The sequence below is a fragment of the Malaclemys terrapin genome, chromosome 22 (genome assembly GCF_027887155.1).
Source record: "Malaclemys terrapin pileata isolate rMalTer1 chromosome 22, rMalTer1.hap1, whole genome shotgun sequence".
Classification (NCBI taxonomy): Eukaryota; Metazoa; Chordata; order Testudines; family Emydidae; genus Malaclemys; species Malaclemys terrapin.
Window position 1 is genome coordinate 19343117 of NC_071526.1, and position 21529 is coordinate 19364645.

Below are 21529 nucleotides of genomic sequence, written 5' to 3' on the forward strand. Positions count from 1 at the left end.
AACAAGGAGGTGTTTGGCTCCAGACGTGATGTAACCAATTCCAGCTTTCCCTGTGGGCTCACCCAGCTCGTACACGGATTGTGTTTCCTGAGCAGGTATTTGAATGTGCTTGTGTAGAAATTCCCACAAGTTTAAGAAGAAGAAATTGGAATTGAAACTAAAAATAGCACCAGAAGAAAGGAGACATGTCATATAGAAACAGTAGCTTTACACAGCTGACCCAAGCCAATTCCTCCACAGAAATTGCTGGTGCTGTTTTTGCAGCAATAGAAATTTCTGCTTCTATGGAGTCTCAATCACAAGCATTCATCCACAAAACTCCAGCCTCAGGTCATGTCTACACTGATAGCACTGCAGAGGTGGAGCTATACTGGTACAGCTGCGCCACTGCAGCATGTGGCAAAGACGCTCTATGCCGATGGAAGAGTGTTCACCCATTGGCATAAAAAAAAAAAAAAAAAGACTACACACCACCCCCGCAAGTGGCATAATTAAGGCTACGATTTTGTCATGGAAATTTTTAGTAAAAGTCAGGGACAGGTCATGGCTTCTGTGCATTTTTGTTAATTGTCTGTGACCTGTCTGTGACTTTTACTAAAAATGTCCATGACGAAAAGGGGGAGGGGTCCAGTACCCTGCCCTGCTGTGGCTGGGAGCTGCGGCCACTGCCCGTGGCTGGGAGGGACCCCTGCCCGTGGCGGGTGAGGAGCTCCAGGGGTCCCCAACACCTGTGGGGACTGGGGAGCTCCAGGGGATTCTCCCCACATCCACTGCAGCTGGGGAGCTGTGGAGGACCCCTGCCACCCCGAAGCTCCCAGCCACCAGGGGAGTTAGGGGTAGCCTGCAGCTCCCAGTTGCTGCAGGCTGAAGTCACGGAGGTCTGCACAAGTCACAGATTTCGTGACTTCCACGACCTCTGTGATCAAATCGTAGCCTTAGGAATAAGCTATGTCTCCCATCAACATAGTACTGTGCACACGACTGCTTATGTCAGCATAATTTATGTCACTCGGGGGGTGGAATATTCACACTCCTGAGTGATATAAATTTTGCCAACATAGGCAGTAACGTAGACATAGCCTCAGATTAGCAGGATAAAGCAACAAGTACTTCCAATCTCTATCCTGCTGCCCTTGTTTACCTGAAATAAACTAAGCCTTCCTTTGAATGCTGGGCTCTAATCCAGAAAAAAGGAATTCCTGAGATCTGGAATAAAACTGCCACTTCTGTACCAGCCTCTGAGATCGTGAGGCGACATGGAATTGAACAGCTGCCACCTTTCCCCCATAAATTGATGAAATTCCCCATAAACTGAGGAGCAAGGTGATCGCTCACTCTCTCTAAACACAATCATGCCCAGAGTCTTACGGCAGGAATGCCAAAAAATACTTTGGGATCCATTAGGATGGAAGCCATATCAGCACCACTGTTCTGCTGAGCAAGGCTGAGTTCCTTGGAGATCAGCTCCCGTTCTGTAGAGTGCATTTATACTGACTGAGCTGTGCAAATGCCAACACTTCTGAGGAGCAGAGTCTGCTGCACACTAAAACAGCCTGGGGGGCGGGGGGGAGAGGCTGTTTTCCTCTATCTTGAGGAACAATCCACTGGAGGAAACTGGCCTTGTTAGGACACATGCCAAAACAGACAGATGCTGTGCCAGTCCCCTTTGCCTATTTCATCAGGAAATTACACCTCTACCCCAATAGAACGCTGTCCTCAGGAGCCACAAAATCTTACTGCGTTATAGGTGAAACCGCGTTACATCGAACTTGCTCTGATCCGCCGGAGTGCGCAGCCCCACCCCCCCAGAGCGCTGCTTTACCGCGTTATATCCGAATTCATGTTCTATCGGGACGCGTTCTATCTGGGTAGAGGTGGATTGTAAAGAATAAACCCAGAATGATAATTAGCAGCTTGCCCAGGGGGCAGCTCTCTCTTCTGTTTTGCCTCAAATCAGACCAACCTAGATCTACGGTGCATTCACCCACTTGGGATTTTTTTAAACACAATCCAAGACATTTTATCACATTTGAAGCTAGACAGAAAACACTGGCACATCTGCTGCATGGAGCCAAGGAAGAATCCTGCACTTGCCTCTGGGGTGGAAGTAGATAGAGCCAAAAGGTCCCAAAAACTAATGTGCTAAGAAGCCACACAGCTCTCCTCATTAAGCAGGTGTGATTATTCTCGCCAAATGGTACTAACTATACAGGAAACAAAAAAAGGCAAGTCAAATTTTTGGGCCTGCCAAACCTGCCTGAGGCTTTTTAACCATTATAAAATCAAAGCAGAGCGAGATAAAACTAGAGGCTGCAGCATCACATTACACTAAACTAACAAGATACACTTCAGTCTTGAAATAAGTTGAAACACTAATAAAAATTAATTCATTGTTTCCAAACATCCCTGCCCAACCTGCAGCAACACTGCACTGTCTCTGGGGTAGCGCTACGAACGTTCTCCGCAAGCATTAGTGTAGTCATTAAGCAATCAAGTGTTGCCTTGGGCTCTACAAGTATTCTGGTTTAGGCCCTGAAATCCATCCCAACAGGGACTCAAGATTCAGCCTGGGCTTACATCCCTAGAGGGGAGGGTCTCTACCCAACTGTCACTGTCATCCTCAGACTGGGAAGGACACAATTTGCAGAGATGCCCAAACAGAGTCCATCACTGAAAAGTTTATGATTTACTGAATATGATTATCTTATTTGTATCATTTTGGTATCTGAAGTTAGGAATATTGTCTATGCAGCTATTACAAATTTGTTTTACACCTGGGGAATGCATTAGGGAGAACAATAGGTCTTAGAAGAAGCTAATCTCCCCCCGGGGAGCCTTCCTGAGGAGGCGACAAACAGCTTCCAAGTCATGGCTGCTGTGACCCTATAGGGACATATGCCCAAGTCACCTGGTACTGGACTCCATCTTGGAATGCCAGTGTTTTTCCACTGACTGGGCATGGGAACCAAGCTGGGAGACAACGGTTTCCCGCCATATGCAAAAGCTATCTAAGGCAGGGGAGTGACATCACTGTGGTTCTTCACCGACTCCCCACCCAAAGAGACTCTTGGAAATACCTGAGGAACAAGGACTGGACTGGGGGAGAAGGGATGGACCAAGGCTAGAGGGATTTCTAGTCTGTGAAAGGAATACCTGGGGTTTTTAAGCTTCAAGCAAGGGCAGCTGGTCCCTTAAGAATCCCTGTAAATGGCTTAAATCATCATTTAGAGTGAGAAGTTGCTACGCATATCCAATCTTTTTAATATATTAAGTTTAGTCTGCGTTTTTGTTTATTTGCTAAGTAATCTGCTTTGATCTGTTTGCTATCTCTTATAATCATTTAAAAATTTATCTTTTGTAATGAATAAACTTATTTTTGCTTTGTCTAAAACCAGTGTGTGGGAGTCATAAACGGGGGCAGAAAGCTGTGTATATTCCTCTCCACATTGAGGGAGGGGGTGAATTTCATGAGCTTACACTGTACAGTTCTCTGTGCAGCACAAGACGGTATAATTTTGGGTTTACCTTCCAGAGGAGGGGGTGCACTTGAGTAACTGGACAGTTCCTTAGATGAAGCCTTCCCATGCAGAGCTGATTAAAGCATCTGTATGTTTCTGCAGCTGGGTGTGTCCGTACCTGTATGTGTGCTGGTTAAGGTGCAGACAGGAGCCTGGGAGAGGGCTTGGCAGGGGTCACAGTAGTACAGTGTAAAGGGAACCTAGGCTGGTGGGTCAGGCAGGCTCAGTGGTACCCCAGATCCAGGTGACACTCCGGGGGGAATCCGTCACCGTATGTTTGGCCAGATAGCTGGACTTAAAAAAAAAAAAAAAAATCTAAGGATGGTTCTAGCTAGATGGGGCAAGAAATTGAAGCTATGATGAGCTAGAACACATACAGAGTCTTGAGGGAAAAAATTAACTGTTAAAATAAGACCAGGCACAAAATAAAGATGCTTTGTGAACTCAGTACAAGCAGAGTGTGCATGGCCCAAACTGTAAACAGGATTTGCAGCTAAATGGATTTAACAGCTAATTAGGCTTTTCCTATTAAAAGGTTGTAAAGATACATTAAAGCACTGTCCCATGGCAGACCACAAAAATCTATTTGATATCCTAAGCTTGGACCTCTGCAGATCAAATCAAATTAGCTTTATCAATTGCGAACAGTTATATGACTCAGCTAACACATCCTTTTGATTACAAAGGACCCAGTGTGGCAAAGGAGACCCGAGCAGTCTCTCCAGCTCCAACTGAGAAAGGATAACAAGTGAGCCTTGCTTAGTAAAAATCCAAGGTTAGTCAGGTTGTTAGAGCAGCATATCCAGGCTGGCAAATGAAGAGGCATAAAGCACCCCACCAGCATTCCCTTTAGAAATCCTCCCCCAGCAGCTATGAACAGCTGAACTGTTCCAGTTGGACTGTACCTGCACCAGAGGCTGTAATTACTCCTGATCCAAACAAAGCAGAATTCTAAGGTGCAAGTCAGATGGAGTCACAGTCTCCCCTTCCTGCCTTCTGCATAAATTCACCAGAAGCCACCTCCTGCTCCGTGGCTGGCAGAGGGCACATAAGGCCTTTGCCCAGCTAAACAGTCAATATGCATCTTCTATATTCATGTTCTCCACTGCCCCAGCCATTAGCCATCGGGGGTGGGGGGACAAAAGCAATTGATAGATCTGGATGACAAAAACAACACAGGGAAGCCTTGAAACAGCAACTTTGTCAAAGGCCAATCACCCACTCTGAGAATTCAGCATCCCGCTGAGGGGCTTAATTCACACAAATGGAGATACTATGTTGCTATGCTTCAGAGATACCACAAGAATGTATTTGCAAAACAGCTGTGGTTGTGAAGTGTTAAACACTGAGATGCTTCTCTCAAATATACGTGCAAGGTCTTTCCATGTCAGGCCTTAAGGTGAAAGTGTTTTAAACTTCAGACTTTTACAGGCTTCAATGTTGAAATACAGAAAACCCACTCCAACCATACACCCTGAGTTGCCACCTACCACCCCACACTGGAACCCATATGGGGTATCATCAAACAACTACAACCCATTTCAGTGGGGACCCCATCCTGAAAAAAATATTTCCTGAACCGTCTCTTCTGACTTTCAAACAACCCCCCCCAACCTCATCATCGGAAGCAAGCTCCCCACAGACCAGCACACACCAACTCAAAGCGGCACCAGACTCTGCTAGAACAACAGATATAAAACCTACAGACCCAATGAACAACACCCCCCAACACACCTTTCAAGATCCATGGGTCCTACATATGCCTATCAAAACATGTGGTGTACCTCATCCAGTGCATTATGTGCCCCAGTAACAACTAGGTGGGTGAAACCAATCACTATGCTCTCGAATGAACTCACGCAGGAAAATGATAAAAAGCAAAACCACCATATCGTCTGTGGGTGCACACTTTTCACAAAGTGATCACTCTATATCTGACCTCTCAGTCCTCATCCTCAAAGGAAACCTGCACAACACCTTCAAAAGACAAGCCTGGGAACTTAAATTCATAACTTTCCTACACACTAAACATCATGGAATGAATGGAGACAATGGATTTATGGCTTATTACAATAATCTGTAACCCACAACCCCCCCCTTATTGTCCAATGATTACCGGGGTGTTAACAGACCACCTCACCTTGAATTTTCGCTTAGAATATGTGCTAGCTACTCATGCTAGACTCCATTCAATCTTGTATTTAGCAGTGACACTATGAGTACCTTTCCCAGACCTCAGGAAGAGCTCTGTGTATCTTAAAAGCTTGTCTCTCTCACCAACAGAAGTTGGTCCAATACAAGATATTACCTCACCCACCTTGTCTCTCTAGGAGATAATAGTCATTTGACCATTCTCCCAGCCAGGAGTTCTGATAAAAGACTCTTGTGTAAATGTTAAGGAAGCCTTACCCTAATGGCTTAATAGACTCTAACACCTCGGACACAAAAATGACCAGGAGAGGCACCTCTCAACATGCAAGCTGACCGAGTTGCAGGGACTTGCAAAGAGAATCCAGGACACAGCAAGGGAGACAATATCAGGATGCTGATAAACGGACCACAGCATGTTCAGAGAGAATTGCTATTTGCTTTTCTTTTTCTTCTGTACCAGCTGAGAAAGCCGTATTTAGTTTAGCTTATGAGAAGTGTCAATCTAAATGAGTTAAGAAAACAGTTTTTCTTTTAATTCTATTTTCTCTCTGTTTTTAATAAATCTTGTTTCTATTAACAGTCTCTGTGGTCTGGATAACTTCCAGCAGATGTCCTTGGGAAGATAGAAACCCATAACCTCAAAGGAGAGGTACTGAAGGGTAAAGAGTTTCAAGAACTAACAACCCCCTCTTGGGCCAGGTCTATGCCCAAGGTCTAAAAACTTTTGCTGGCATAGCTATGTCAGGTGCATGACGAGGTGTGATTTGCCAGCACAGCTACACTGGTCACAAAAGTCACTAGTATAGACGCAGTTATACCAGCAAAACTGAGCTATACTGGCAAAGGCACGGTTTTGCCAATATATGTTGTGTCCACACTAGAAGCGCTTTGCTGGTCTTGTATATCAATACAATTCTGTTGGCAAAGCCTTCCAAACGTAGGCCTGGCCTCAGTCTCTGTCAAGAGGCATCTCCAAAGGTGTCTTGTCTTGCTATCAGGATGCAATAGAAAAAACACAAAGGAAAAAGCCACATGAGCTGGCAGTGGGGTTGGTCACTTTTTTTTTGTTTGTTTGTTTTAAAAGCTCACTCTACCCAGGCTCCCTTTATACAAAGGGCAAGCTGGCACAAATCCAGTTCCCTCCTTCTTTACAGTTACGTTTAAGCAAGGACTACCATTGACAGGTTTTATTCAGTTGTACTTCATAATACCAGTCGTAAACTCAGCGTAACCAGGGCCCTATAAAAGTCTAATTCCCTGTGGCGACACTTTCATAAGTTAGCCTCCACCGCTTTGCACAGAGCCTGTAACTCCCATCCACTGCTCTGTCAGACTAATATTTTAAGAGTCTATATTTGTGACAAAAAATCCCAAGTACACTAAAATACTGCGCTAATCGAGCTGAAACTGCCTCCGGTGGCAAGTCACAGGCTTCATTTCAAGGTTTGACACTAATTGAAGGAGGCACTCTGAGGGTTTTACATGCTTATTTAAGCAACGCCTTGAGCTAGAAGTGGGCTGTGGTTCCTCTACTAATTCTGCAAAAGCACCTCCGTGCTGACCTATATGAGCCGGTTACTCTTCTGCTTGGCCTCTGCACTGACAGACAACAGAAAACTAGCCAGACAACGGTACTTCTATGTTGCAAATAAATGTCTACAAGGATTTAGGAAAATCAAACTTATTTTATCTGTAACCTGTTGCACATTCAAATCCAAGGTCCAAAGAGCGGACCTTCCAGCATCTGTGTATACAGGGATGTATTCAAATTGACACACAGGAAGTCAACACCACCACATAACTAACATAGGCAATATGATTAGGGTCCATGTCTCCTATGAAAAAATCCCTACAAAACATCTCTTCAGTAGACTTGTGTTAGACACATGGCTATGCACTGTGACCTAGGTAATGCGGTGATAGGTACTGTACGCATACCTGACAAACTAAGGCCTTCTACTACACATAACAGGAGGTCCTATCGTTTCTGTCTGTGCTGAACCAGGGTTTCCCATTCTGAACTTCAGAATAATGTCTGAAACCGTACACAGGTCTAGGAAGATTTAATGTAAGTCACTGGTAGCACATTGACAACCAGGGGAAATAAAACAACATGCACCTGGATAGGCTGTAATCCAGAAAGGATGCAAAGAGAGCACAACATGCATCTTATAAGATGAGCATGGATATCTTGGGTTTTGAGTGTATTACACTGATCTCAAACTGCAACTTCAGAGGTTTTTATATATTTTCAAACAGTGAGAGATCTAGCTGTTCGCTTATCTGACTGTTGTGCAATCACCACACACATTGGGTGTGACAGCAGCCCTGAGCGAACCACACAGTTTCTAATATCTTATACCTATTACAACAGTTTGAATTTTAGAAGGCTGATATATATATTCAAGTGGTAATTCACTTCATCAGCAGGTTCTTTAATAAGATTTATTCAGACACACGCTGGCTGTGCACTAGTGCCTGTACAAGTTTCATTTTGAATTTGTTTTATCAGCCTTATTACAATGATCCATGAACCATTAACCACATGTGCACCTTCATGCCCAGAGCATTCTCTAGTGGCATTTTATTAATACATCATAAAGACACAAAACAGCACCTTCCTTCCTGAAGGCTCCCCAAACCCTTGACGGGGATTACTTCATCCAGCAAACAGATGCAGCCACTTCTGGGGTGGGTACATCAGATGTTGCAAAGGGATGCTTCCCCTTAACTAAGCAAGGGCCACAATTGCTCTTTATCCAGGGAATTGCCCCTCTGTGCAGGACCGAGATGCAGATGCCTCTGGGCTAGGGCATGACAGCTGTTTATATAGGCACCCCTTGCCTGGCACTGCAAGCTGCTTCTGAAGTGGGGTGCAGGGCCTGCCTAAGCACCACACAGCAAGACCATTCCCTGTTTTAGATGAGAAGGGGAGAGGAACCCTGCACCCCACTGAAGCTGCAGGGGATTCAGTGAAACAGAACGGAGCCTCGGGGGGACAGGGGAAGGAGGCCTGCTGGGGTAGGGATTACAGAGTTCACAGCCTGACTGGGGCAAAGAGACAGGGACCGACCCCCGACCCCCACCCAGAACTGCCGCCCCCCAGGCACCCCCGCCCCCCACTGTCCCGAGCACCCCGCCCCCATCGGGCACCCACCTCCACCTCCACCTCCAGCCCGGCAACCCCCGGGGCATCCGCCTCCAGCACAATCCCGGAGCCTCCAACCGCCCCGGCCCCGGCCCCGGCCCCGGCCCCTACCTCCGCCGAGCCACCCGTCCGCGGCCATGGCCCTCAGCTCAGCCTCCTCCGGGCCCCGCCCCCTCCAATCACCAAGCCGCTCCTCCTAGCCCCGCCCCTCCAATCACCAAGCAGCTCCTCCGAGCCCCGCCCCCTCCAATCACCAAGCAGCTCCTCCGAGCCCCGCCCCCTCCAATCACCAAGCAGCTCCTCCGAGCCCCGCCCCCTCCAATCACAAAGCAGCTCCTCCGGGCCCCGCCCCCTCCAATCACCAAGCACCTCCTCCAGCCCCCCCTCCAATCACCAAGCAGCTCCTCCGAGCCCCGCCCCCTCCAATCACCAAGCACTTCCTCCGGGCATCGCCTCCTCCAATCACCAAGCACCGCCCCTGTCTCTGCCAATCACCTCCCTCCAAAAACCCGCCATTTCCTCTTCACACCCATGACGCCTCCCCACTCCGCTCCCAGTCCCCGCTGTGCCCGTGGAACGGTGCCGCCCCCTCCATGCCAGCCAGGGCGCCTCAGAGCGCCCGTGCCAGGCTCCGCCCACACCAGCCAGCGCGCCTCAGAGCGCCCGTGCCAGGCTGCCCGCGCCCTCTGTGCCATCCATGCCAGCCAGCACACCTCAGGGATAGGTGCCCATGCCAGGCTCCGCCCACACCAGCCAGCACACCTCAGGGATAGGTGCCCATGCCAGGCTCCGCCCACACCAGCCAGCACACCTCAGGGATAGGTGCCCATGCCAGGCTCCGCCCACACCAGCCAGCACACCTCAGGGATAGGTGCCCATGCCAGGCTCCGCCCACACCAGCCAGCACACCTCAGGGATAGGTGCCCATGCCAGGCTCCGCCCACACCAGCCAGCACACCTCAGGGATAGGTGCCCATGCCAGGCTCCCCCCGCACCAGCCAGCACACCTCAGGGTGCCTGTGCCAGGCCCCCCGCGCCATCCACACCAGCCAACGCACCACAGGGCGCCCGTGCCAGGCTGTCTGTTTGAGCCCCCACTTTTCTTCACCTTGCCCGACAGCAGCCCTTGGTGACCTGGGTCCCTGCTGAGGAAGCTGAGCCAGGGACCCAAATGGAGTTGGGGCCCCAGGCTGTATCCACAGGAGGGCAGTCAGACCTGGTGCAAAGAGGGCACTAACAAATACTGTACCTGAAGGAGCCAGCATCAGTCCACTGCAGGGACTTGCAGACCCCAGTGGCCTCTGCTCTATAATCGAACCGTAGCATGATTCCCAAGAATTAGCTGTGCAGGTTAAGTATATACTGCCTGAAACCCACGTGCACAGACATGCACTCCTAAAGACTCCCATCTTGAGAAAAATAGCCACAGGGCTCTTACTTGGTGCAGATATTAACTGCTCATTATTTGAGCACTTCCAGCCGTACCTGTGACAGTAAACATATAACACTATCCAATGCAGGTTGCACATTAACTAGCATTAAATAACCATGAAACTCACTTAGCGTCCAATTCAACTGCCCTTGAAGTCAATGGCAAATCGGATCAGCCCTTAGTACTCCTGGCTTCCCTAGTATCCCTCACACACCTAGCACCATCTGCGCCCAAAATGCCATTAATCTTTCCTTGGACCCAATCAGACCCTGAGCAGTCATGCCAACCTTCATAACCTAATATCCCTGCTATACCAGATCTCAATACACAGGATCCAATTATTTAAACCCTAGAAGCCATTCCTGCTGCCATTTTACCTTTCCTGCTCCCTTGACATTCCCTGCATGGCTACATTGTTCTTTACATCTCAAGACACAATTATTGTCCATTGAAGAATGATAGTTATTCCAGGGGAGGGAACTCCAGTTATTAGGAAGAGACAGGTAATAGTTACGGGAGATTCAATCATTAGAAACATAGCTGGGTTTGTGATGACTGGGAGAACCGCATGGTGACTTGCCTGCCTGGTGCGAAGGTTGTGGCTCTCTCGAGACATCTAGATAAACTTATGTGTAGTGCTGGGGAGGAGCCAGTGGTTGTGGGACATGTAGGTACCAATGACATAGGGAAGGATAGGAGAGAGGTCAAATTTAGGCTGCTAGGTAAGGGATTGAAGTTCAGGCCCTCCATGGTACCATTCTCTGAAATGTTTCCAGTTCCACGCGCAAGGCCAGTTAGACAGGCAGAACTGCAGGCTCTCAATGTGTGGATGAGATGATGGTGTAGGGAGAAGGGGTTTAGATTTATTAGGAACTGGGGAAACTTTTGGGAAAGGGGGAGCCTATACAGGAAGGATAGGTTCCACCTAAACCAAAATAGAACCAGATTGGCACTTAAAATTAAAAAGGTCATAGAGCAGTTTTTAAATGAAGGGCTGGGGGAAAGCCGACAGAGCACATGGTTCGGATAGTGACATTCCTTAGGGGAAGATCTATTAATGGAGATTCTCTATGTCCTAGTAAGGAAGAGAGGATGGAAGTTGATAAAATATGGGTAGGATTTGATGAGAAACAGTCAGATGAAAAAGATTCCCATTCAATTACATCATGTAATGGCAGACAGCTAAAAAGTGACATGTTTTTAAAGTGCTTATATACAAATGCTAGAAGTCTAAATAATAAGATGGGTGAACTAGAGTGCCTCTAGAGGATATTGATATAATAAGTATCACAGAAATGTGGTGGAATGAGGATAATTAATGGGACACAGTAATACCAGGGTACAAAACATATCGGAAGGACAGAACAGGTCATGCTGGTGGGGGAATGGCACTATATGTGAAAGAAAGCGTAGAATCAAATGAAGTAAAAATCTTAAATGAACCAAACTGTACCATAGAATCGCTATGGATAGTAATTCCATGCTCTAATAATAAGAATATAGCGGTAGGGATATATTACTGACCACCTGACCAGGATGGTAATAGTGACTGTGAAATGCTCAGGGAGATTAGAGAGGCTATTAAAATAAAAAAAATCAATAATAATGGGGGATTTCAACTATCCCCATATTGACTGGGTACATGTCACCTCAGGACAGGATGTAGAGATAAAGTTTCTTGACACCTTAAATGACTGCTTCTTGGAGCAGCTAGTCCTGGAACCCACAAGAGTAGAGGCAATTCTTGATTTAGTCCTAATTGGAGCACAGGATCTGGTCCAAGAGGTGAACATAGCTGGATCACTTGGTAATAGTGACCATAATATATTTAAATTTAACCTCCCGGTGGCGGGGAAAACACCACAGCGGCTCAAGACTGTAGCATTTAATTTCAGAAAGGGGAACTACACAAAAATGAGGAAGTTAGTTAGACAGAAATTAGAAGGTACAGTGCTAAAAGTGAAATCCCTGCAAGCTGTATGGAAAATTTTTAAAAAACACCATAATAGAGGCTCAACTTGAATGTATACCCCCAAATTAAAAAACATAGTAAGAGAACCAAAAAGCGCCACCGTAGCTAAACAACGAAGTAAAAAAAGCAGTGAGAGACAAAAAGGCACCCTTTAAAAAGTGGAAGTTAAATTCTAGTGAGGAAAATAGAAAGGAGCATAAACTCTGGCAAATGAAGTGTCAAAATATAATTTGAAGAACAGCTAGCTTTACAGTTACGTTTAAGCCCGGACTACCACTGACAGGTTTTATTCAGTTGTATTTCACAATGCCAGCCGTAAACTCAGCGTAACCAGGGCCCTATAAAAGTCTAATTCCCTGTGGCGACACTTTCATAAGTTAGCCTCCACCGCTTTGCACAGAGCCTGTAACTCCCATCCACTGCTCTGTCAGACTAGGGTAATATTTTAAGATTCTATATTTGTGACAAAGAATCCCAAGTACACTGAAATACTGCGCTAAAAAGTAAGAGCAACATGTTTTTTAAGTACATCAGAAGCAGGAAGCCTGCTAAACAAGCAGTGGGGCCACTGGACGATCAAGATGCTAAAGGAGCACTCAAGAATGCTCTTATGTTCTTAACCCTAACCCTAAGCAAGCTGACTAGAGACAGCCTGTGTTCAACAGCGAGGAGCTCCACGGTCGGGAGCAATTTGTAGTTCTGCCGTTGTAAGAAACGATGCCCCAGGCATGACCAGGCTCCTCCCCAGCCAGCCTGGCCGCTTGCTCTGCAGAGATAGGACTTTGTGCAGAGATACATTCATTTTTTAAATGTATCAATTTACTGAGTAATAGCCTCTCCCCAAAGAGAAATGGGAACATCCCGCTTAGGCATAGAGGAAAGGGGGGGAGGGTTAGGGTTAGGGTTAGGGTTAGGGGGGAGGGATAGCTCAGTGGTTTGAGCATTGGCCTGCTAAACCCAGGGTTGTGAGTTCAATCCTTGAGGGGGCCACTTAGGGATCTGGGGCAAAATCAGTACTTGGTCCTGCTAGTGAAGGCAGGGGGCTGGACTTGATGACCTTTCAAGGTCCCTTCCAGTTCTAGGAGATGGGATATCTCCATAAAAAAAAAAAAAAATCAGGTCTCCATAAGGCCATAGAGAGTCCTTCCCAAGAAGCATTCTTGGACCAGCCTGTGACTAGTGCTCTGCTGGCTCCAACACCTGATCTACACTTGAATTTTAGGTCAACATAGCGACATCAATGAAGGGTGTGAACCCTAACTGACAGTGTAGATGCAGCTCGGTCGACAGCAGAATGCTTCTGTCAAGCTAGCAACCATTTCTCAGGGAGGTGGTATTCCTACACCACCATTAAAAACCCCTTCTGTCAATATAGACACAGTCTATGGGCTTATGCCGACACAGCAACGATGCTGAGCTATGCTGGTATAGTCTCTGTTGGTCTAGAGGAAGCTGATGAGGCTCTGGGTAGGCATCCCGAGAGTCCTAACCATTCCCTGGGCTGGAGTGATGGAGGGAACACCACACAATATTTTTAACATTGTGATTTTAAATATATAAACATCTTACATGCCTCTAGTGTCTTTCATCTCAAGTCAAAGGATCTCAAAGTGCTCTATAAACCTAAACCTATGCCAAGAGAAAATCCATACACAGGGATCACTGCACCCACCACTGAACGGTAGCCACCTCAGGGGTGAAACAGCCCAGTAGTACTCCCCTAGGGCAGAACTGAGAACGAACCACCAATCCTTCTGCCCAACATGGCTGATCACAGGGGGGAGTCCCACATGGAAAGATGGCAACTGTGATACAGCTTAGGTCATGTCTCTACTATGGGGACTCTAGCAGCATAGCTAGGCACCATAGCTATGCCGGTATAACCCTGTAGTGTTGACGCAGGCTACAATGATGAAAGGGGTTTTGCCATTGCTGTAGGAACTCCACCTCCCCGAGTGACAATAGCTAGGTCAACGGAAGCATTGTTCTGTGACTTAGCTGCATCGACACTGGGGGTTAAGTTCATGTAGCTACAGCAGTCCGGGCTGTGGATTGTTCACATCCCTGAGAACTGTAGTAGCTATGTTGACCTAAGTTTTAAGTGTAGACCAGGCCTTAGTCTTTAAGGGCAGGAGGACAGAGTGGGGAACAGGAGTATCCAACAGTTGCTGCCTCCCTGGAACCAGCTTTCTGTGATCTCTTATAGCATTAGCACAAGTCACAGCTTCAGATTTAGTGTCTTGAGGATTGATTCTAGGCTACATTTTACTTCCCTGCTCCATGAGAGGAGCACCCAAGCGAGACTACAATACAGATACTATTCCTACTTGCTAATGAGGCAAAGCTCAGGCATCTCTGCTGAGCCAGTTAATGACAGACCAGAGTGATGGATTTTAAAGGTTAGTACATCTGGAGGCCTGTAAGCTAGCTGTGTAAATGCAAGTGGCAGCAACAGGGATACTGGAATTGACATTCCTCCTACGATGAGAGAAAACACGATACAAAGACAAAACCCTAATCTAGACTTCCTCCTTCGTCTGCAGCATCTGTACCAACCTATGCATTAACTTCAACATGTATATGACAGAGGGTTGTACCTGGGTGGCACTTGCTGATCTCCTGTAGGAACGTGCGTGTATGGGACCCAAAAGGCAATCGCACCACCAGCTGAGCATCTTCCGAGCTTATCTGGACAGTCACATCAGAACCTACACATGGCGGGAAGAGGAGAGTTGGAATTAATGCTGCTAAGTTTGGAGAAGACACTTACGATTTCTAAACACTACTTTAGGTGCTGCATGCACACAAAAGCCACGCCAGCACTGGACATGCCTCCACAGCCGCAGTACTCAAATTAGTAGAAAACCACGCCAGCTGTGAGGAAAGAAATCAGCTTCATCACCTCTTTCAGTTTCCTGTATTTGGATGAATTTCTTTTATTTTTCAATAGGATTTGTAAATAATCATCATTATTATTCCTCTAGTCCCTTTCAGCCCAACTAATCCCAAAACATTTTTATAAACTTAAACTAACAGAAACATTAGACAAGAAATCCCTACCCACGCCACTGAAATACAGTTGCATTTGAACAGCACTTAACACATTTTGGGGGCTTTTACAATTTAAATAAACAATAACAGTATCCAGCGGATACTCCAGTGAACGCTAGGGAGACCGACTAGAACTCATCTTTTAGCAACAATCCGGAATCATTTAGCCAAATGATTGGTTTGGCAATATACTGGTTAACTAGTAATAGTGTCCAGATTTATAAACTATCCAATAATAGCAAGACAAGACTCCATCACTGCACAGAGTGTGTCCAATTCGGAACAGCTCAGCCCCAGACATTCCATAAGCAACCCTGAGCAAACTCCACAAACCAAAAATCGCGGAATAATGGTTCATACGGAGCTTGTAACCTCAGTATATGGAAATCTTTCTTGTACCTCGTGGGAATCATAGCAACAGAAGAGACTCACCAATGATATGAAGGTCACTGTCAGGTGTAACTGTCAAAAGAGAAAAGCAATTCCATTAGAAAACCTGGCAAGTAGTGCCTGGGCCACGCTGCTACTATCCAGGGATACTACTTCATAAATAGCTCAGACAGACAGACCTACCCTGAGCACTCTTTGGTAAGGGACAGAAAGGGAGGCAGAAGAAATCAGAAAGGATAGGAGGCCATGAGTATTATTTGGTAACTCTAAGCTCTCCTCTTGCCAGATCTGGGGGTGCGGAGGATAGTTTGGGACTTGGGTTCCATGGGGTCCAATGCAGCCTGTTTTCCTGAGAATGTTAATTAATTACACTGGCTTCAGCTGTTTAAAAGTTACAGCAAAACAAGGCAAAAGGTGATCCAGTTTCCAAATTTCAGGCAGCAGTACAACAAAATCCAGATTCTGTTCCACACACAGATCCTCTCTTTGCCTACCCCCAAGAAAAGATGGCACCTGATTGAACTCTGAGGAGAAGAAGCTAGAACCTCCTTCCAGGAAGCAAGTGAAGGATGCAGAGGACAGCTCTACCTTCTTCTGCTGAAAATCCTTCTGTGATCGGCACAACTCTCTCCAAGCAGACATCCTCAGCTGTTATAGCCATTCGCCGATGAGTGTACAGGAAGATCCTGCAGGCAAAGCACAGGGGGATAATGCCACCTCCATTCCAGCATCTGCACTGAGCTCCCTGCAAGCCTGGTTCAACACCCTCCTATCCCAGCACCACACTCACCTGCTAGCACAGCCCCTGCAGCTCCTGTCCCTGCGCCGTGCCTGCCAGTGCACCCAGTAGGGTGGGGTTTTTTATTAATTTATACAAGTTGCTGGTGAAAGGTACCAGACTAACAGCCCTGGAGTCTAGGCTCCTCTGATTAAATACAGATCAGGTATAAAACAGGTAGTGGCAGGGCAAACAACCTTCCCTCATTACTTTGCCAAATCCCAACATGGACAGAGCACCTTTGGGGTGGGAGGGGAGTTCATGCACTCTCCATGGGCCATTCAATTCTGGGGCTTCCTGCTGAGACTGCCAGCCAGAGGACCCTGCCTTCCCCCTATGAGTGGCCCATCAGACATTGTCTCAAGCACCTACGCATGCTCTCCATGGGTCCGCACGAGGCCCAGAAGCCGGCTCTCCACACTCTCCTCACCGGCCAGGATACCCTGTACCGCATGCAGCTCATGGTCAAGGAATGGCCAACAGAGACACAAATCCACTAGAGCTGCCAGAAAGGCAGGACGCTGAGCTCTCTCGTCTTTGACTGCAGCAGCCACCGCTGCTCAGCCTCTGGGTTTCCTGTCTGGAGCCTCCATTCGCATTCAGAATCAGTTAGGAGCCAGGGGTTCTGCCGCCTTAAAATTCCTCCTGCCATTTCAGCTCAACCCTGGATCCTCCCACCACGCTCTGTCCTGGGCCATTGTGTATTGTCACTCGCCTCTCGAGAAAGACTCTCTTCCACCTGCGGTGGTGGGCGGAGTGGTCCAGTTCCACTCTGCCCCAGCCACGCACGGAGTTGTAAAGCATGACTGGTGTTTCGGATGAAAGGTGTCGGGGGAAAGGTTTTTGGATCAATTAGGGACCCTAGAATTTGGCCCAATATTATTAGCACAGCACTCAGGCCAGTGTGCAATGAAAAGGACTGGGATGTACAGGTTGTTTTGAATTCACAGATGGCCTACAGGTAATGATCCTGTCTCCACTGATGCTCAGTAACTCTGAGGGGCAGAAACGGAGGACAAAGGAGTGTGGTTTCCCTGGTAATTCCATGCCACGTTCACTTATCTACAAAGAAATGCTGGTGCAAAGGATATGATCAGGCAGGTCTGTCCATCCGCCAGAGTCTCCTGAATAGCAACGGACTGGTCCATCCTTCAGGCCTGGAACGCAAAGGGCTGCTGTCAGTGAATTACGGATGTGAACGGGCCAAGCTGATTTAATGCAGCTCTGCAACAACCGGGCCACAAGGTGGTGCCAAGCAATGAAGATACTGGTGCACTAGACCGTGCAGTCAGTGAGTGGCACACACTGATCTGACCGTGTCGGGGTTGCATCAGCACAGGCAGAGTGACTCAGCCCCAGCCTGTGGCAGGGAAACAGAGGCCCTGTCTGCGCTACAGACCAAGCCATGTTACCCGGCAGCGTACCGAATACAGGCCGGTAATCGATGGCTATCTGCAGACTTTGCAATGTAAATCAGATACGTACCAGCTGCTGTATTTGTACCAGATCCTTCCCCTGCTGCCTCCTTCCGGCTAAGGGCTCAGATTGGAGATGCAGACGAGATCACGCCACCTCAGATGCTCCGGCAGTCGCCTGAAGCAGCTTCAGCAAGACCCACTTTCTGAAACTGTGTCACAAGAATGTTGAAATCATGTCTGCTGCCAGACTCCTCGTAGCTCCGGCCCCCTCTGCAGCTGGAGCCCCCTCTTCTCCTGCAGGCCTCCTCCCCACTTCCTCTCCACCCCGCTCCAGCCTGGCTGCTTTCCCACTTCCTCTCTGGCTTGTTCCATCTGTTTTGGCCTCTTCCCCCTTCTTGGTGTCCCAGATCTCCACATCAGGAATCTGGGCATCAAAGCAGGAGCAGCTGACAGGCCATATCTATGGATTTGAATGGGAGCAGCGTTCCAGCTCCTGTGATCCCTTCAGACCCTCACCTCACAAAGGAACAGGCCGATCTTTGTTCTGTCTCCCAGACACTGGCCAGATCCGTGCTCAGACCCAGGGGGGAATCTGCAGTGATTTCAGATGGATTTTTGTTCCCTTTTGGAGCTAGTTCTCCTGGCACGTCAGCAGGTTTTTCTCACTCAGTGGAGCAAACAGGACATCATGGCAAATGGGTTTTTTCAGTTCATAGCTTTTCTCTAAGAACACTGTCCCATCACCTGCTGGCACCTGGGGCACATGCTGTGTCCAGTGTTTCTGTTGCACCAGGTTAGCTGATGCCTGTGCCCCTTGCTTTTCTCAAGCTATTTCCTTATTTTCTCTGTTAATTACCTAGAGCCAAGCCTTTTTCTACATATGTTTTCCCAGCCTGACCTCTCCGTGGTGCCTGTCACACACAGGGACAGGTGATCAGCCCTCGGGGCACTGTACGGTTACCTGGCTGCAGGCTGCCATTTGACATCAGCAGTCTTCCTTCAACTCCCAGCATTCCTGCTGCCTTCTGCTCCCGTCCTGCACTGAGCCCTCCACATGTAACCCTTTAATTACATAACAAGCAATGTATTATGTCATCTTACAGACCACGTATGAATAAATAAATACGTTGTCCTTCCCAGGGTTATCAGAATGCTTTAGAGTCATTAGATAATCACCGTGATTTTTCTCCAGGATTGCATTTCCCCTTGGACAACCAGAGGAGACTCACTTTCACTTCCTGTGTCTCAGGCACTGGCCCAGTGCAGCAATGGTTGGATTTCAGACAATGCAGGGGAAGGGTTAAGACTAAGAGCCATTATTACAAATACATAAATAAACAAACATCACAAAAAGCTTTTTAAAAAAAATAAAACTCAGGTATCAGGCCTAAACTACCAGACAGTTTCCCCTTTAAAAACAAGAGCAAAAAAATTCCCCCCAAAATGTTTTTTTTTCCCTTCATGGTACTAAATATAAACAAGCCTCCAAACCCCAGGTATTTTCTTATATTTTATTTCCTGCTTTGATTAGAGAGTTTGGAGAAGATTTTCAAAACTGACTAGTGATTTTGGGTGCCAAACCCGAGACTCAAAGAAACCTGTGAATTTGCTGAAAGTGCTGAGTACCCATGCTTGGAGAAACCAGACCTAAAGGGAGCAATATCTCTGCTTAAAGCAAATCTCATTTCTACAGAGCATTCTGAAACAAATCTTAATCAGGGCAAAGGAGTCTCCAGGACTAGCAAAGCCTTGGAAAGATTCATTTCATGGCAAAATTCAGAAGACCATCTCCTTCAGCCGCATCTTACTGAAAACAAATCATTTCTGGTTAAAATACAGCAACATCTTGTGCCACAGCTGGTGTGAGCAAAATGTGAAGCATCTGCTTCATTATGCAAATCAATCATTGCAGAGCCTCTCTGGGAGCAGGTGCCAGAGCGAGGGCTTGTCTACACTTAAAATCCTGCAGTAGTGCAGCTGAACCAATGCAGCAGCACCACTGTAGCACTTCACTGAAGATGCAACCTATGCAGACAGGAGAGCTTCCCCCCATCGGCGCAGGAACTCCACCTCCCCAGAGGCCATAGCTGTGTCAATGGGAGAAGCCCTCCCCTCGACAGAGTGCTGCTCAGGGGTGTGGATTCCCCCCTGAGCAATGTAGTTATACTGACATAAGTTGCTAGTGTAGACCAGACCCAAGAAACCAAACCCTCTGCATACTAAAGACAGGAAAGCGTGGCTTCAATTAACAATTGTCACGATGGAGTTCCAGCTGCATCTGTCATGGCCAAGCAGTTATGCAACAAAACACCTGCCTTCGTTCTGAGCATTCTCTTATGAGGCTGGGGCTACACCCTCCCTTCCATTCTCCCATCATGAGTGAAATGGGGGGAGCGGGGCTAATTCGTCAGTGGTTTCTATATGTTCAGCATGTGTGATGCTGCTGACTTAGAGCATTACACAAATGTGAGACCATCGCCAGTCTGACGGACAGGGATCTGACCAGAGGCGAGTCACTGCTAAGATGGGAGAGAAGAGGGCTGCTGCTGGAGCAGACAGAATGGTTACACCAGCTATGCCTGTGAGACAGCCTTTGTGGAGGGGGAGAGTAGAAAGGGGTTGGCCAAAATACTCCATTTGCTTAATGTTATTGGGGGGGAAATTCTTATTTGAAGAAATTAGGCGCATTGTATAGAGCATTATAAATGAATGGCTGGGCCCCCAGCAGCACCTGCTAAGCCGGCCCAGGCTGGAGTGGAAGTAGAGGGGTCAGGGATATTAGGAAAAAAACTTGTTTTGCCAGTAGGCTGCTGTAGATGTGTTGTTCCGTCTGCCCTAGAGGGACACTGAATTCCTACAATTCTGCAGCTGTTTTTTCGTTTTCCAGGAGCCTGAGAATGTGACGCCATTTCATGTTTCGTCTCTTCCAGGTTTGGGGAATGGTTATGGTGTGAATATCCCTCTTCTAAGCTAATGCCCCAACTCGTTCCATAAATGAACAGCGGGAACATTCCTGGCTGTAGGAGAAAAGCACACCTGCTACTCCAGAGCCCAGGCTCCCGCTAGCTCCTTAGCAGAAGCTCACAACAGTGGGAAGGGAGGAGGCAGACGGCAAGGAAAGCTTAGCCTGGGGATCGCAAACTATAGAAAGTATCTGTAAAATGCCATAGGGGATGTTTGTGTGTGTAATTTATGCCAGCTCAAGTATAAACGTGAGCATCAAGGCCTGCCAGTAGCTGAGGTTTGCACCAAACAATGATGGCAGGATCTGTTCCTCTCAAAGGCAGTTGTTAGCAGTCTGAATTTTTCCATTAGCACTAAGCAGTGCCCTGCTTATGATTTGTCATAAGCCAGCCTTTGAGGTCCGTAACAAATAAACCCCCCACCTTTGGGGTTTGTAAACACATCAGAACAAATCGGCTGTGGGCTAGAGTAGGCAAGATAGGCATTGGAACAAGGAGTCCTGCCCAGAGGAAGGGGCACACTGGAGACTTCAAGGAGTTTGGCTGAAAATAATAACCGAGTCCCCACGCCAGTGAGAGGGAGGTCGCCAGGCACGTCCTAGTTTAGGCTGCAACAGCAATGAAGGTTCACTGTACAAGTTGTTTCAGCCACATTCATCACCCAAGGGCCTGCCAACCACCCCCCGCCACTCCACAACTGCCTTGAGT

The 21529-nt window shown here is 47.5% G+C and overlaps 1 protein-coding gene across 3 annotated transcripts in view; it reads right to left on the minus strand.

Moving 5' to 3' along the window:
• The window catches only part of INPP5B (inositol polyphosphate-5-phosphatase B), a 38311-nt gene extending 20196 nt beyond the window's left edge, over positions 1 to 18115 (minus strand). Inside the window, exons 1-6 of one of the 3 annotated variants that reach the window (XM_054011907.1) lie at positions 17926 to 18115; positions 17532 to 17597; positions 16813 to 16892; positions 16251 to 16348; positions 15705 to 15734; positions 14819 to 14929 (exon numbers count right to left, since the gene is read on the minus strand). In XM_054011907.1, coding sequence (XP_053867882.1) covers positions 14819 to 14929; positions 15705 to 15734; positions 16251 to 16348; positions 16813 to 16892; positions 17532 to 17588 — 376 coding nt within the window. In that variant the 5' untranslated portion in view covers positions 17589 to 17597; positions 17926 to 18115. Of the gene's footprint in view, positions 1 to 8928; positions 8975 to 14818; positions 14930 to 15704; positions 15735 to 16250; positions 16349 to 16808; positions 16893 to 17531; positions 17598 to 17925 lie in introns of those variants that run through there. The other 2 variants (XM_054011908.1, XM_054011909.1) reach the window with 2 other exon arrangements.
• Between the last annotated feature and the right edge of the window lie 3414 nt (positions 18116 to 21529).